Here is a 16101-nt window from a genome sequence, read left to right as displayed (position 1 = left end):
CGTGGATCCCTAATGAACTCAATAATCCTGTGCTTGGCTTACTGGGGACATAGACCTCTAACCAAGTCCTGTCCACCCACCCGGTGCTCTCCAGCCCTGCCCTGTGCCCTTGTCTCATCTTTTCCATAGGGCCCAGCAGATACCCCCACCTGCTCTTTCTGCCAGGCCAGGCCTGGGCTGGACCTGGGAAGGGCTCAGTACTTCTGTGAGCTCCCTGAGGACTGAACTTCCTTCCGCTGCTGCCCTCAGGAGCCAGCACAGGGCCAGGCCTGGGAAGCGCTTAGAGCTGCCATGGGAAAGGGTCCTCTGCCACCTCCTGCCCAGACAGCAGAGCTGGCCTGTGGGGAAGCTGAGTGTAGGTCTGGTGGTGGAAGGCCAAACAGGTTGTGTGGCCTTAGAAGAGGGAGGGAGCAGTTTGATGGACTTTCTGGAGGAGGAGGCATGCCCTGAGCACAATGGAGTTAATAATCCCAGGTCATTACATGAAAAAAAGCCCGTAGCAGAATGCTTGGCACATAGTGAGCACTTAGGAAGTGGTAGCTGTTGTCCCAGGGAGAAGTGCTGAGAGCTGGGTGAAGGCACGGTTGTGAGGATGGGCTCCAGGTTAACTGGGTGCTGCTGTATGGAGAGGTTGGGGAACTGCTGACCTTCTCCAGTGATGAGGATGCGAGTAGGGTGGTGGTCATTCAGTACACACTTACTAAAGCCCGTTCTTTGCTGGGAACTGCTGGTGGCATGGAGAGGACTGGCCCTAGGGGCTCCCGGCTTGTGCAGAAGTTGAGAGAAGCAGACTGTGGCCATCCCATTCTAGCAAGTGAGACCCTAGGAAGGGCTGTCTATGCTGGGAGCTCGGCAGAAGTGAACAGAGCAGAACCAGGAGAGTGCTGGAGGGGAAGACTTTGGGTCTCATGATGGAGGAGGAAGGACAAAGCCACAGAGGAAGCAGGAGGCATAGGACTGAGGCCTGGGCCCCTGAGAGTCCAGAGCATGATTGAGGAAGCGGGCAGCTGGGACAGTTTACCCTTGTGGAATGGAGACATCAGGGTGGGACACAGATGTCCCCAGATCACTGGGCCCATAGCCCTGATGGTGGGAGTCCAGAGGCTGGGATTGGGCCAGGTCCCTCCAAGACGTGTGTGACATCTTGTGGGGAGGTGGTGACTCTAGGATGGGGTTAGGTCTGGGTCCTTAGTCCTCTGAGGCAGTTCAGTGAAGCACACATTGATATGACCATATTGAGTGATCAGAATTGTGAGGAGCCCCAGGGAGGCCCCAGATCAGCCTGAGATGTGAGGGGAGGCCTGCGATAGTGGGGAGGATGGATGTATGATTTGGGCTTTTTGTAGGAGGAGTAGGAGTTGGCCAGGCAGGGGAGGGTGTTCCAGGTGGAAGGAACAGGGTATCAAAGGCCTGTAAGTATGCATTGATAGACTGCAGCTCAGTCAGGGAGGGCTGGAGTGTGAGTAGCAGGGTGAGTCCAGGGTCAGCCTGAGATATGCAGACTGCTCCACTCTGTAGCCTTCCTTCTCTCACAGTGAGACCTGGTTCTTTTGGCGAGAGATTGGTGTAGACAGAAAGATAGAAAGGGGTAGGGGTGAAGGAGAAGGAGGTGGCATCAGAGGCCGCTAAGGCTATGAAGCTGGTTCCTGGCTCAGCCTGTACGGCCTCGGTCTCCTTCAAGGTGAAGAGGTTCTGTTGATGCCATGTGCAAGTGGCCCTCCTTTACTGAATTATCAGTAAGGCTGGAGACAGATTAACGAGGAAACTGAGGCTCGGAGAGGAAGGGACCTGCTCAAGGTCCCAAATCAATGAGTTGAGCTGGGTTCAAGCCCAGGTCTGCCTGGCTTCAAAGCCCTGTCTCTAGTTAATTGAGTAACCACACATCTCATTTGACCTGGGACAGGCCCTGTTTATGCCTGCTGCCCTGACATAGTTATTTTTATTTATTTTTTTTGAGACAGTCTCGCTTTGTCACCCAGGCTGGAGTGCAGTGGCTCGATCTCCACTCACTGCAAGCTCCACCTCCCGGGTTCATGCCATTCTCCTGCCTCAGCCTCCCGAGTAGCTGGGATTACAGGCATGTGCCACCATGCCCAGCTAATTTTTTGTATTTTTTAGTAGAGATGGGGTTTCACCATGTTAGCCAGGATGGTCTCAATCTCCTGACCTCGTGATCTACCCGCCTCGGCCTCCCAAAGTGCTGGGATTACAGGCGTGAGCCACCACACCCAGCCTGACATAGTTATTAATAGTGCCTCTTTTAACTCTTAGAAGTGTTTCTGGTTTATACAATGAATTATGTGGTCATGGGTAAGACGAGGGTGACTTTGGGCAGGGCAGTGATGTGTTCCCTCTCAGATGAGTCCTGAGACCTGGTGGCCCATGGGAGGAGGCTGGCCTCAGAGAAGCCCTGGGACCCTCAATGGCCTTGTTTGCTCGACTGTGGTGCTGGGCTGCCAGGGTTCAAATCCCAGCTGTGGCATCAAGAACAAATAACCCAACATCCCTGCGCCTCGGTTTCCTCCTCTGTAAAGTAGAATCATGACGAGCCTTACCTCACAGAGCGCTGTGAGTCGATGAATGAAGAATCCATGTCAAGTGTTCAGAAAATGCCTGGGAGCACACACACGTAGACACGCACACACACAGTTAATGAATCCAGGTGATTGTAAGTCCCTGCTGAGTTCTGGAGATACCCCAATGAGGATAGGATGTCCATGGTCTGCCTCTCAACTTCTGCACAAGCTGCACCCTCCTCTTACCCATCTGCATTCTGCATACCCACCATGTCACCTAACCCCTAGGCATGAGGTCTGCTGCGTGTATTTTATCTGATTCCATAAAATAGATTTAGGCTGAGGGCCCAGGCTGGGGTGAACCAACCCCTTAGCTGCCCGGGGTGCCTAGTCTCTCGGGAATAGTGGGTAAGCAGGTGGGTTCACGTGCCCCTTGGGTAGAGGGGAGAAGGTTGAAGGAGCAGGGACCTGCAGTGGGGGGTGAGTGGGGAGCAGCTCTGTGGGAGAATCTTGGAGGTTGCCTAGAGGAGGAGGCCAGCTGAGCTGCATTTTGAGGTGGAGGTGGGCTTCTGTGGGCTACGGGAGGGAGAGGGCAGAGGAGGATGAAACTGTGTGAAGGCTTGGAGATGGTGCCATTGAGGACGTGGTCCAGTGGGTGACAAGTCAGTGGGTGGCATCCAAGCCGGGCCTCAGCTGGACCTCGGGATTGGAGCGGGGCCTACTCTTAAGGGTGCAAGCAGTGAGAGGCTGGGACTTGGGCTATGGCAGGGGCATTCTGTGGGCCCTGTTCTCGGTAGGGGGTCACTGCCTTTTCCCTGGGATTTTCCCACGTGTTATGCCTTCCTGAAAGCACTTCTCCTTTCCTGGGCTCTGTCCTGACTCAGCAGTGCCCTGATACCCTGTGGTAAGCAGGCAGGCAGGGAGCAGCCAGGAGACTTCCTGGAGAAGGTGGCTAGAATTTCCCAGATGCTTCTGAGAGGCCCTTGTGTTCCACCTTCGTGAGACATGGTCCCTTCCCTGTGGAAGCTCTGCTGGGAGAGGAGCCCTTTGCATCAGTTTCCCTCTCCCTTCTTGCCGTGGGCAGGGCAGTGATGTGTTCCCTCTCAGATGGGTCCTGAGACCTGGCTGCCCATGGGAGGAGGCTGGCCTCAGAGGAGCCCTGGGACCCTGGCATGACCTCGTTTGCTCAGCTGTGGTACTGGGCTGCCAGGGTTCAAATCCCAGCTGTAGCATCAAGAACAAATAACCTAGCATCCCTGTGCCTCGGTTTCCTCCTCGTAAAGTGGAATCATGACAAGCCTTACCTTACAGAGCACTGTGAATAGATGAATGAAGAATCCATGTCAAGTGCTCAGAAAATGCCTGGGAACACACATACGTAGACATGCATATACACAGTTAATGAATCCAGGTGTTTGTAAGTCCCTGCTGAGTGCTGGAGTTACCCCAGTGAGGAAGGAGGGTGTGGAGCTTGCTTCAGGGAACCCGCCTGCTGCCCAAGATGCACAGACCCCTCGCAGTTGATCAGGACAGTGATGGGAGATGCACTGTGGTGCCAGAGGAGGGGGGCTGATGCTGCCGGACCCCAGGGATGAGGACGAGCAGGTGGGCAGTTTTTATTTATGGTTACCACCTTCCCCTCAGCTCTGGCCCTCAGACCTGGGGGAGCTTTGGGAGCCAGGCTCCCTCAATCCTGCTTGGCATTGGAGGGATGGCACCTGTCCCCACCTCCCTGGACCGAGGTCTGACTGGCCCTGGCCTGACAGCTTGGAATTCTGCTCTCTGCTGATCCCAGGCCGGATTTCCAAGGCCTCTTCCTCTTGGGCTCTGGGAGGCAGCAGTGATGGGTTGATTTGCCCATCAAGAAGTCTCTAAGGGAATCGCAGGAGACCAGCCGGGGCCAGCACCCCAGGTCATGCTCTTGGGCCTTCGGGCACTCCCTCAGTCGCTTGGTCATCGTTCACCCCTTCCGTTGCCTTCCCTTCCAGCTGCCCACCTGTCCACCCACCTTGTCCACATGCTATTGCTACTGACTGGGATGTGGGGGTACCAAGTCAGATGCTGCCCCTGCCCCAAAGGGACTCAGGTCACGTAGGGGAGACAGCCTGGTGCAGTGCCCACCAGGGGGTCTTCATAGGTCCAGCTGTGAGAGTACATTCTAATTCAAGACTCCCACAGGCCCACCCCTTGGCCCCAGATTCCCAAAGAGGCCCATTGGGTAGGGAGCAGCTTGCTGCCAGGGCAGTGGCAGGCCTTCGTCTGCCATGGGGTCTTTGAAGCGATCCGAGCCACAGCCGACACAGCTGTCCAGGAGCCATTCTCTGTGGCCCTCCAAGTGACAGCTCAGGAGTGAAGGACTGGGTCTCACAGCGGATAGTGACTCACAGGGAGCCAGCCTGGCTTTGAAAGCTCTTGCCTAAGGGGCCAGTAGTTTTCTAACATCCCCACTGGTGTGGCTTCAACTCCCTGAGTGGGATGTGCCCAGTTTGCAAGTCACCACACTGAGCGACGCTCAAAGCTCCGGTTTCTCTACCAGGTATAGAATCTGCTTATAGTTTCTCTCCATCCAGATGCTGTTCCTCCACAGGCCATGCTGCCAAAGGCATTGGTTGCCTGGTAACAGGGCTGACACGCCACCGTTTGCAGGTTTCTAGGGGAACAGAGCTGGAAACCTAGCCGAAGGCCAGCTCTTCACACAGAAGAGGAAAGGGTTTGGTTAACTTTTATCTACACCTGGAGAAGAGACAAGTATAGTAGAAGGTGATGTGGAAGTAGCCAAGTGTCCTAAGAAGCTCATAAACTTTGGAGTCAGGGTTCAGATCTTGGCACAAAAGAGATACTTTGAAAAATGTCATTTAGAATAATTTGTATGAAGGTTTTTTTTTTTTTTTTTTTGAGACAGAGTCTTGCTCTGTCCCCCAGGCTGGAGTGCAGTGGCACCATCTCGGCTGACTGCAAGCTCCACCTCCCGGGTTCATGCCATTCTCCTGCCTCAGCCTCCCAAGTAGCTGGGACTACAGGTGCCTGCCACCACGTCTGGCTAATTTTTTTTGTATTTTTAGTAGAGACGCGGTTTCACTGTGTTAGCCAGGATGGTCTTGGTCTCCTGACCTCGTGATCCACCCACCTTGGCCTCCCAAAGTGCTGGGATTACAGGCGTGAGCCACCACACCCAGCCATTTGTATGAAGGTCTTAATGGAGAGCAGCATAAAGGAGGGTCAAGGAAGACTTTCAGAGAAGGGAAATGTGGTTTTAGAGTTAAAGGATTGCTTTGGGAAGCCGAGGTGGGAGGATTGCTTGATGCCAGGAATTCAAAACCAGCCTGGGCAATATAACAAGACCCAGTCTCTACACCTTGAGACCCACCTACTCAGGAGGCTGAAGTCAGAGGATCACTTGAGCTCGGGAGTTTGAGGCTGCAGTGAGCTGTGATTGTGCCATTGCACTCCAGTCTTCGACAGAGTGAGACCCAGTCTCTTAAAAAAAAGAAAAAAAAAGTTAAAAAACGAGTGGATGTTCCCAGGCAGAGAACAGGGAGAACAGTGTTACTGGTGGAGGCAACAGCAGGAGGAAAGGCCTGGCATCATGACCACACCCCAGGCAGACCCTGTCACTGCCTCCCAGCCCTTCCTTGCTTTCATGGTAGCCCCACACCGTCAGCCATTGCCAGGAACACTAGGGCAACAGACAAGGCCAAAAATAACTCAGGGAGAAGTTGCCCATCCACCCTGATTCTCCTCCTTGGCCCCTGCAGGACACTGGCAGAGACAGCTGGTGGGGCCAGGCCTCCAGGGCTCAGGCACCTTGTTCCAGCCTGTGGTCCCTGCGCATCCTGTGTGCTGGCACATGACACATCCTGTCTTGGTTAATCCTTCTACCACCCTGCCAGGTCAGTGATATAGCCCCCATTTCACAGGAGAGGAAACTGAGGCTCAGAGGGGCTAGGTGCTCACCCCAGGACACACAAGAACTAAGAAACTAAGGCAGGATTCAAATTCATGTCCTTGATGCCAAAGCCCTTTAGAAGACAGCCTGCCAGGAGCAATGTGATCTGTACTGAGACAGATGGGAACACTGTGTGGCCGTGAGAGCCCAGGAGGCCCTGAACCTGGCCTTGGAGAATCGGGAGGGTTCCCTGGGGTGTGGTAGCAGAGGTGAGTGAGTGGGGTGAGGTAGCAGAGGTGTTGTGGGAGATGGGTCTGGTGGGATCAGGTGAGTTTGAGGAGTCTGAGGGCACCAGGAGGTAGTGAATATTCAAATCTGGGCAAGAGTAAAGTGATCTTGAGACAGAGACCCACAATTCAGGGCCTTAGGAATTGGTTTCTGAGGCTCTGGTCTGTGCCTCGGGCCTTGCAGCTCATTTCAATCCTGTCCCTTCTCTTTGCCGTCAATGCCTTCTTATCCTTAAAAGCTCAGGTCAAGCATCACCTTCTCCACGAATCCTTCCCTGACTCCCCATTCTGGTCTTTATCCCTCCTTCAGTGTGGAGACCCAGTGGATACATGTGACTAAAAGCTAGAGCATTGGGGATAAGTGACCACCTCATTCAGGCCAAAGAGGGTGCCTGCTTCCTTTAGGCTTTGGGGACCAGGAAGGGTTTTGGTCTGGGAGATGAGTTGAGGAGGACTGTGTGCAGGAGGGTTCCTGTCTGTGTGAGTTTGTGTAGTGCCTGAGTTTTGCTGCAGTTCAGGTGAGCTGGGGGCTCAGTATGTTTCAGTCTTGGCTCTGTTGCTTAGTGATGCCCAACTTTTGTTGTGTTCCCAGCCTGCCCACCAAGGAGGAGGAGTCATTGCTGCCATCATTATCATCCCCTCCCCAGCCACAGTCTGAGGAACCCCTGTCCGCCCTCCCCCAGGGGCCTCCCCAGCCCCCCTCTCCACCTCCCTGCCCCCCGGAGATACCTCCAAAGCCAGTACGCCTGTTCCCGGAGTTCGGTGAGTGCTGCAGCCAGGAGATGTGGCTCTGGGTGGATGGCCTGGGGTCCCTGGAATCAGGCCTGGAAGGTATGCAAGGATCACACTCCTTTCTGTGCAAGCCCTGCCACCAGCCCACTGTGTGGCCCCGGGCAGGTCACAGCCTCCCTGAGCGCTATTCTCTTCATCCTCACAATGGAGACAGCACCCACCTATCTGGCCTCCTGACTGTTAAGTGTGGGGCTGTGGCCGGCTTTGCCAGTTACCCATGGTCTGATTTTCCATGGTGTTGGGTGGTTTGCTTTTCTTTTTCTTTTTCTTTTTATTGTTTTTGAGACGGAGTGTCGCTCTGTTGCCCAGGCTGGAGTGCAGTGGCACGATCTCCACTCACTGAAAGCTCCGCCTCCCGGGTTCACGTCATTCTCCTGCCTCAGCCTCCTGAGTAGCTGGGACTACAGGCGCCCACCACCACACCTGGCTAATTTTTTGTATTTTTAGTAGAGACGGGGTTTCACCATGTTAGCCAGGATGGTCTCGATCTCCTGACCTCATGATCCACCCACCTCGGCCTCCCAAAGTGCTGGGATTACAAGCATGAGCCACTGCGCCTGGCCAGAGGCGGTTTGCTTTTCCTGGGGTTAGCCACATTTCTTGATTCTTGTTGCCTTTGACAGTCCTTACCCCGACCCCCAAGCTCACCACTGGCTCAGACCTCCCTGTGGTGTCCCAGCTTCTCCTCTGCCATCCTTTAGTACTGTCCTATGAGGCCTGAGGGTATAAATCGCACTTCCTATCCCCTGTGCCTTTTTTTGAAAGCCAAGGGAAGGTGGGGGTGGGGGTCTTGGCATGGGGAAGGCTTTGTGAAGCCCAGTGTGGTGCCCCAGGAGAGGAGGCCAGGCCCCTTGCCCTGAGTCCCCCCAACCCCTCTCTCACCAGATGACTCTGACTACGATGAGGTCCCAGAGGAGGGGCCGGGGGCCCCAGCCAGAGTGATGACCAAGAAGGTGGGGCCAGGCATGGGACTGTCTGTCTGTCAGAGTGTTGGGGGTGGGGGGTGCCCAGCTGCCTGTCAGACCCTGAGGACCACCAGACAGAGAGTGGGACCATTTCCCAGGAGGCTTCCCCTTCCCCCACCTCACTCTCTTGCCATACAGGGGTCAGGAGTCACGTGTAGCCACAGCGCCCTGGGCCATGGGTCGGGGCTCTGGTGTGGCTCCCCCAGGCTCTGGCTGTATGTGGGTGGGCATGTGGCCTCCCCCCACCCTCTATGTTAGGAGCTCGTGTCCTGTCCCGGAGTGTCTGTCTCTGTTTCACTTCTTGTGTTCCCATGTCTGTCTGTCTTGCCTCCCTAGCCCGCAGTCTTTTTCTCTGTCCTTTTATCTTTCTGTTTTTGTCTGTGTCCTAGGTCGGTGTCTGCCACTGGCTCTCCTGTCTCTGTGATCTGGGTCCCTGTGTGGTCTCTGCTGGCAGGGGGAGGGGAGTGTGAGGAAACAGAACTAAAAGTGCTGGGCTGTGTGGGTCCGGGCTGTGTGGACAGAGGGGGCGTGGCAGCCCCGGGTGGGTGTGATCTGTGGCTTGAAGGGAAGGATGACGCTGAGTGGGTCTCGGGGGCAGGAGGAGCCCCCACCGAGCCGAGTCCCACGGGCCGTGCGCGTGGCCAGTCTGCTGAGCGAGGGAGAGGAACTGTCTGGGGACGACCAAGGGGATGAGGATGAGGATGACCGCGCCTATGAGGGCGTCCCCAAGTGAGTGGCCGGCCACCCTCCTTCCCACTGCCCAGCCCAACCTCAGCCCGCCCCCTCCTTGCCTCCTCAGCCCTGCCCCCCATCCCCTCATCTCTCGCTAGTGGCGGATGGCACACCAGCAGCCTGAGCTTGTCCTTGCCCAGTACAATTGCTGCGCCACACCCCATGGACGGGCCGCCTGGGGGCTCCACCCCCGTCACACCAGTCATCAAGGCTGGCTGGCTGGACAAGAACCCACCGCAGGGGTGAGTGAGGCCTCTTGGGTCCTGCTGTGCTCCGCATGGCGGGGTGGGGGGCAGTGTCCAGGACCCCAGGACACTGGTATCACTCACTGATCTGAAAACCAGAAGGGCCTGAGATGATTTGCATAGGTCTCCCTCCAGGCGCACTGTGACCACTGATGATTCCCTCCAGACCTGTTTTATTGCTCTGAAAATTGGGAGATCAGTGGGCATAGTGGCTCACTCCTGTAATCTCTGCACTTGAGATGCGGAGGTCAGGAGTTTGAGACCACTCTGGGCAACATGGCGAGACCTCGTCTCTACAGATAAATTTAAAAATTAGCCAGGTGCAGTGGCTCATGCCTGTAGTTCTAGCTACTTGGGAGACTGAGGTGGGAGAAGCACTTGAGCCGAGGCATCTGAGGCTGTAGTGAGCTAGGCCTGTACTACTGCCTTCCAGCCTGTGTGGCAGAGTGAGACCCTGTCTCAAAAAAAAAAAAAAAGAGATGTGCTACTTTGAGTCTGACTTCAATCACTCTTGCTGTAAAGTCCATCTTCTTGCCAGTGGCCATTTGGGATCCTTCCTCCCTAGAACCTGGCTGATCCTCACTCTGAGTGTGGCTTCTGAGGGCTGGGGTAGTCTTGGAACCTGTCCTCCCACCCCCGGTCATTTGCCTGTTGTCCCTCTCCCTCTCCAGATCTTACATCTATCAGAAACGATGGGTGAGACTGGATGCTGATCACCTGCGATACTTTGACAGTAACAAGGTGAGGCCTGCATCAGTCCTGACGAGACCCCTGCTCCAGCCTAGGCTGGCCCCAACACTGGAGTGAGGTGGCGTCCCTCCCCAGAGGAGTCCTCGCCAGAGCTCTAAGTCTGACCCCTTAACCCATGTCCTCCTGACCCTCTGCCTGCTGAGGGCTGCAGTCAGGGTCAGCACAGGGTCTTGTCTCTGACCAGCTGCAGGAGACAGGGCTGCAGGCTTCATTTTGGCTGAGGCTGGGGGAGTCAGCGAGGTGCTGGGTCCCAAAATATAGCTCCTGTCTCTCCCCCAGGACGCTTACTCTAAGCGCTTTATCTCTGTGGCCTGCATCTCCCGCGTGGCTGCCATCGGGGACCAGAAGTTTGAAGTGATCACAAACAACCGGACCTTTGCCTTCCGGGCAGAGAGTGATGGTGGGGAGTGTGGGGTGTTGTATGTGTGTGTAGAAGTGGGTAGAGAAGACTGGAAGTTTGGGCAGAGGAGGGGGAAGAGAGGCATGGTGCATCTGCCCTCTCACATCACATCCGGGGAGCCATGGTCCCTTTGTGAGGTGGGCGGAGGAAGGGGGCACCCTCTGTGACCGGCTCTGTGCTTGGCACTGTCACTGACTCCTCCGAACCACACAATCAGCGGGAGCAGGCTTGGAGGGGTGAGGTCACTTGCCCAGCATCAGTGGCATAGCTGGGATTGGAGCCTGAGCTCATTCAAGTCAGAGAAATCAAGCAAAATGATAGGGGGGCAATCTGGGTGGGCTTTCTGGAGGAGGTGTTGCCTGAGGAGCCTAGGGCCAGGAGACCCCTGAGGGGCTCCCTTCGACCTTGGGCTTACTCCTCTACCCTTCTCCTGCAGTGGAGCGGAAGGAGTGGATGCAGGCCCTGCAGCAGGCCATGGCTGAGCAGCGTGCCCGGGCCCGGCTCTCTAGCGCTTATCTGCTGGGAGTTCCAGGCTCAGAGCAGCCTGACCGCACTGGCAGCCTGGAGCTTCGTGGCTTCAAGAATAAGCTGTACGTGGCCGTGGTCGGGGACAAAGTGCAGCTCTACAAGAATCTAGAGGTGCTAAAGGGTCATGGAACCTCTCCCCTGCCCATGCCCACCTACCCTGCCCCAGGCTGACCTAGGGCCTTAGCCCTGCCTTTTCTGTTCCCTCTTTTCCTGCACTGAGCCCAACCCTTTGCCTGGATGTGTCCTCGCTCCCCCTAGTTCTGACCACTTCCCCCAGGTTCTGAGCACCGCCCTCCAGTCCCTGCCCTGGCCCCTGCACCCCCGCACCTCTGCTCATTGCTGTGTGGGCCCTGAACCTGCAGCCCCTTACTCTGCCCAGCTTTCCATGTCCCCTGCTGTCTCCCTCCTGGGCACCCCCCCAGTCCCTGAGTTGGACCACCTTCCCTTCCTCTCCCCGTCCCAAGCCTCAGGACTTGCCCCCAAAGCCTTGCCCTCATCCCGTCCCACCTGCCCTCCAGGAGTACCACCTGGGCATTGGCATCACCTTCATCGACATGAGCGTGGGCAACGTGAAGGAAGTGGACCGGCGCAGCTTCGATCTCACCACGCCCTACCGCATCTTCAGGTGACCCTCCATCCTCTTGGCTCACCGGCATCCTCACTCCTTCCTAAAGTTTTCCTTTTGCGCAACGTGGGAAGCTGCCCCTTCCTGTCGGATGGGTTCCCTCACCCTGCCCCGCCCTGCCCCACCTGTGGAGCCCCTCTCCCGTCACTCGCTAACCCACTCTGATCGCCTTCCCTCCTAAGAGGTCTCACTCTCCCCTGTGCTGCCTGGCAACTGCAGTCCTCCCATGCCCTCCATGCTGCTCAGGGGTTGCCCATCTGGCCTCCTGCACCCACTGCCCCTGCCCCATTATCCCTGCGCCTACACCACCCCTGGAGAGTGCTCTTGTCTCTCATGAGGCTGCTCCTCAGTCCTTGTCTCTGGGCCACCAAGCCTCTGCCGTCTTGGTTTCCACTGACCTCAGCTGTCCCTTGGTGTCTTTCTCTGTCCTCTGCCCTCTCCCTGGGCAGCCTTGCCCACTCCCAGGCCTTCAGCTGCTATCTCTGAGGTACTGAACTATGCCCGGGTTCGAATCCTGGGTCCACCACTGACTAGCTGTGTGACCTGGGAAATCACTTGGCCTCTGTGTGCCTCAGTTTCCTGGGGAAGTGTTTGTAATACTGGGTAGTAACTGCTCAGTAAACACTAGCATCACTCCCAAACCTCCCACTTCTCTGCTCTTAGCCCAGATGTCTGTCTCCAGCGGGATCTTTCTGCTGAGCTCTGGCCTGCATGTCTGACAGCTGTGGTCATCTCCCCTTTTCAGCTCCCTGTTCTTCCCAGGGGCCTGTCTCTCCAAACAAGAGGGAAGGACTCGTGCCTTTCCTTTTTTTTTTTTTTTTTTTTTTCTTTTTTTGAGACAGAGTCTTACTGTGTCTCCCAGGCTGGTGTGCAATCTCGGCTCACTGCAACCTCTGCCTCTGGGTTCAAGTGATTCTCCCGCTTCAGCCTCCCCAAGTAGCTGGGATTACAGGTGCACGCCACGACTCCCGGCTAATTTTTGTATTTTTAGTAGAGACGGGGTTTTGCCATGTTGGTCAGGCTGGTCTCAAATTCCTGACCTCAGGTGATCCACCCACCTTGGCCTCCCAAAGTGCTGGGATTACAGGGGTGAGCCACCGCACCTGGCCCGTGTCTTTCCTTTTTACCCATCTGGCCCCATCTCTCTGCTGTCACCCTTCTGGCCCTGGCCTGGTGGGCCCTTGGCCCCAGCGCCTGCCTCCTCACTCTTGGGCCGCCTGTGCCTGTCCAGCCTCTTTACTCCAACTGCTTTGACTTCTGCGGGGGCCTTATATTTGAGAGCTAAGTTTTTATTTGCTCATTTCTTGCATTTGAAGTTCTCTTTGATGATATCCTTGCCCTGAGATTCTTTGCCATAGGCCTTAACTACCACACAGCTGCAGCCCCGCCTGACGGGCGTTCTCTGATTGTCAGTCTGAGAGGCCTGCCCATTCCTGGATTTCTTGTTGTCATCAACCCTAAAGAGGTAGACTTAGTGTTCTACACAAAGGGCCTCCCCCAGCTGGCATGTGTGGCTTATTGCATTTGGGTGCAAGCACAGGAAGGTGAGCTTGGCACTTGGCTCCACCTTTGGCAGCTTTGCGAATTCCACGTGCTAGGTTGTGGAGGAGGAGGTCTCCAGCACCTCCATAAAGTGGCATTAATGGCCATCACACCTCCAGCAGCGATGCCTTCCTTGTCTGTGGCAATGGGTTATGGGTGGAGTAGACTCATGGTCACATGTGTGACTCGGTGGTGGCAGGGAAAGAGCCAGAGGGGTCTTTTTAAAACTAAATTTTTCAGGGACAGTCATCATTTATTGTTCAACCAGGGCCTGCCACCCTGAAGAGTAGGGCATGTATGGCGGCCACAGGTGTCTCGGTATGTTGGGCCAATGGAGTTCTTTGTGGAGTGGGGTCATGGAGCATGTCACAGTTGGAGCTGGGATAGGAATAAGGATGCGGATGGTGGAGGAGTCTTTTAAAGACATCTCTGTACCCTCCCCTCCTTCCTACTTAAACCCTCTGTGGGTTTTCCATTGTCCTCAGGGTACACTTTGACTTCCTCTGCCTGATGCAGGCCTGTCCCTGTCCATCTCCCACCCTCTTCTCTGTCAGTCTGCCCTTCTGTCTCCTGGAATGCCCCCTGTGCCATCCTGCCCCTTTGCACATGCTGTTCCCTCTGTCTAGACTGTCCTTTCACCTCTTCACCTGGCTCAGCCCTTCTGATCTGTCGAATCTTAGCTCAGGCATCATTTTCTTCCCAGCAGCCTTCATTCTGTGGGCTGGGCAGAGCCCCCCACTGGGTTCCCCTGCCCCCATACGCTCTTGTGTTCCTGGTGTCCTTGCCTTTGTCCACACCTACCTTCCCTACCAGAGTGGGATGCCTCACTCTTTTGCCTAAGCGTTCCTAACACCTTGTCCCCCACTTCATTCTGTGCCTTCTCATGCTGCCCCCAAATCCCTCTGAGTCCATCCCCACCAATCTCCCCACCCCTATGTCCCCAGCTTCTCTGCTGACTCAGAGCTAGAGAAGGAGCAGTGGCTGGAGGCCATGCAGGGAGCCATCGCCGAGGCCCTGTCTACCTCGGAGGTGGCCGAGCGCGTCTGGGCTGCAGCCCCCAACAAGTTCTGTGCTGACTGCGGGGCTCCTCAGCCTGACTGGGCCTCCATCAACCTCTGTGTTGTCATCTGCAAGCGCTGTGCAGGTGTGTGCATGGGGGTCGGGGCACCAGGCAGAGGCGTGGCGGGGTTGGCCAGTTGGGATGGCAAGTGTCCTATCTGGAGGAGAGCCTGGAGCGGAGACAGCAGTCAGAGAGCTGCTGTTGATGAGGTTTCTCCTGCACACCAGGGCCTTTCCCCTGTGATTAGCCTTGAGTCCTTACATTGCCAGGCGGGGGTTCAACTTCTCCCATCACGGGTGGGGACACGGAGGCACAGGGAGAGGAAATGGCTTGTTCAGAGTCACCTGGCAAGTAAGTGAGCCCAGATTTGAGCCCAGGCTTGTTGGGGTCTGGTGTTCCTCTCATGTCAGAATAGGGGAGGCCAGGCAAGAGGAGTTGGCAGGGGCCAGGCAGGGCTTTGCATGCAGAGGGAGGAGCTGGTGTTTTGTCTGGAGGGCGATGGGAGGCAGGGACGTGGTCAGATTTGTGGGTCAGACTCTGGCTGGTGGGTGGAAGCCAAGTTAGAGAGGCGAGACTGGAGACCAATGAGGAGGCTGCCATAGGATCCAGGAGAGGGAGGAGGCGGAAGCCTGGCCTGGGGAAGCTGTGAGCATTTGAGGGCTGTTGAGGATCTATGGTGGAAAACACTCAATGACTGACTGGATGAGGAAGATGAAATGCGAGAGGGTCGAGCCCAAGGTTCATTCATCTGCTCAATCAAGGCCACTCATTCTGGCCACTTCGTGCCAGATGCTGGGGATTCTGTCCTGGGAGCTGACATAGCCCAGGTGGCAGCTGTGGGCTGCTGGAGGTGGGGATCCAGGTGGAGGAGCAAGTCTGGGGAAGTGTGCTGGGGAGGCCCTCTCTGAGGAGGTGACATGCCAGCTGAGATCTGAATGGCAGGAAGGAGTGGCCATGAGGAGATGGTTGATGACAGTCTGGGTAGAAAGGTGATGGAGGGGAAGCAGGTAAGGAGTTGTGATCTAATTCTGGGAGCCACTGGAGGGTGAAAGCAGGGATTAGAAGTCAGGGATTTGTATTTTAAAGAGATCACCTCTGGCAGGGCTATGTTAAGAGTGGCCTGCAAGAGGCCAAGCGTGGTTCCAGGGGGCCAGTTGCAGGGGGCTGGTGCAGGAGCCCACGCAAGGATTACAAGGATTACGGGGCTCAGTCCTGCCCTGTGGGGAGCAAGAGTACACGGCTGGATTCCAGAGCTGCCAGCAGGCCTACCCCCTGGGGCCTGCCTGTGGCCTCTCATCCCTGCCTGTCCCAGTAGACACTGGGGGTGGGTAAGTGCTCCCGTGAAGGGGAGGGCCCAGGTGATTCTGGGTCTGGCCCTGTGTCTACAGGGGAGCACCGTGGCCTGGGCGCTGGCGTCTCCAAGGTGCGGAGCCTGAAGATGGACAGGAAGGTGTGGACAGAAACACTTATCGAGGTGAGGATGCCCCTGCTTGCCACTGATACTTGAGGTTTGCCTCATTCAACAGCTGTCTGGGTCTCCCAGCCCCCTCCCTATCTCAGTGACCACAGCACCTTGGAGCTGGAAGAGACCCTTTGTGATAATCTAGTGGGTAGGGATTTTGGAAAAGCAATTTTTGGCAAAGTCAGCAAACTGGCCAGTGAGCTAAGAATGTTTTTATAGTTCTAAAGTGTTATATTTAAAAAAAAAAAAAAGGAAGAAAATGCAGCAGAGACTGTATGTGTTCTGTAAAGCCTAAAATATTTACTAGTTGG

General features: G+C 55.9%; 1 protein-coding gene across 13 annotated transcripts in view; it reads left to right on the top strand.

Moving 5' to 3' along the window:
• ARAP1 (ArfGAP with RhoGAP domain, ankyrin repeat and PH domain 1) overlaps positions 1–16101 on the top strand; it is a 68360-nt gene that overhangs the window by 31440 nt on the left and 20819 nt on the right. For 11 of the 13 annotated variants that reach the window (XM_055282845.2, XM_055282841.2, XM_063641319.1 and 8 more), the window contains 10 exons: positions 7282–7451; positions 8367–8434; positions 9045–9175; positions 9277–9420; positions 10095–10164; positions 10453–10573; positions 11010–11212; positions 11620–11726; positions 14213–14412; positions 15717–15802. In XM_055282845.2, coding sequence (XP_055138820.1) covers positions 7282–7451; positions 8367–8434; positions 9045–9175; positions 9277–9420; positions 10095–10164; positions 10453–10573; positions 11010–11212; positions 11620–11726; positions 14213–14412; positions 15717–15802 — 1300 coding nt within the window. Of the gene's footprint in view, positions 1–6271; positions 6407–7281; positions 7452–8366; positions 8435–9044; positions 9176–9276; positions 9421–10094; positions 10165–10452; positions 10574–11009; positions 11213–11619; positions 11727–14212; positions 14413–15716; positions 15803–16101 lie in introns of all 13 variants that reach the window. The other 2 variants (XM_063641324.1, XM_055282848.2) reach the window with 1 other exon arrangement.

Source organism: Symphalangus syndactylus, chromosome 6 (assembly GCF_028878055.3).
Source record: "Symphalangus syndactylus isolate Jambi chromosome 6, NHGRI_mSymSyn1-v2.1_pri, whole genome shotgun sequence".
In the NCBI taxonomy this organism is placed as follows: domain Eukaryota; kingdom Metazoa; phylum Chordata; class Mammalia; order Primates; family Hylobatidae; genus Symphalangus; species Symphalangus syndactylus.
Note: the sequence above shows the minus strand (reverse complement) of the source record. Positions and strands in the feature narration are given on the sequence as shown.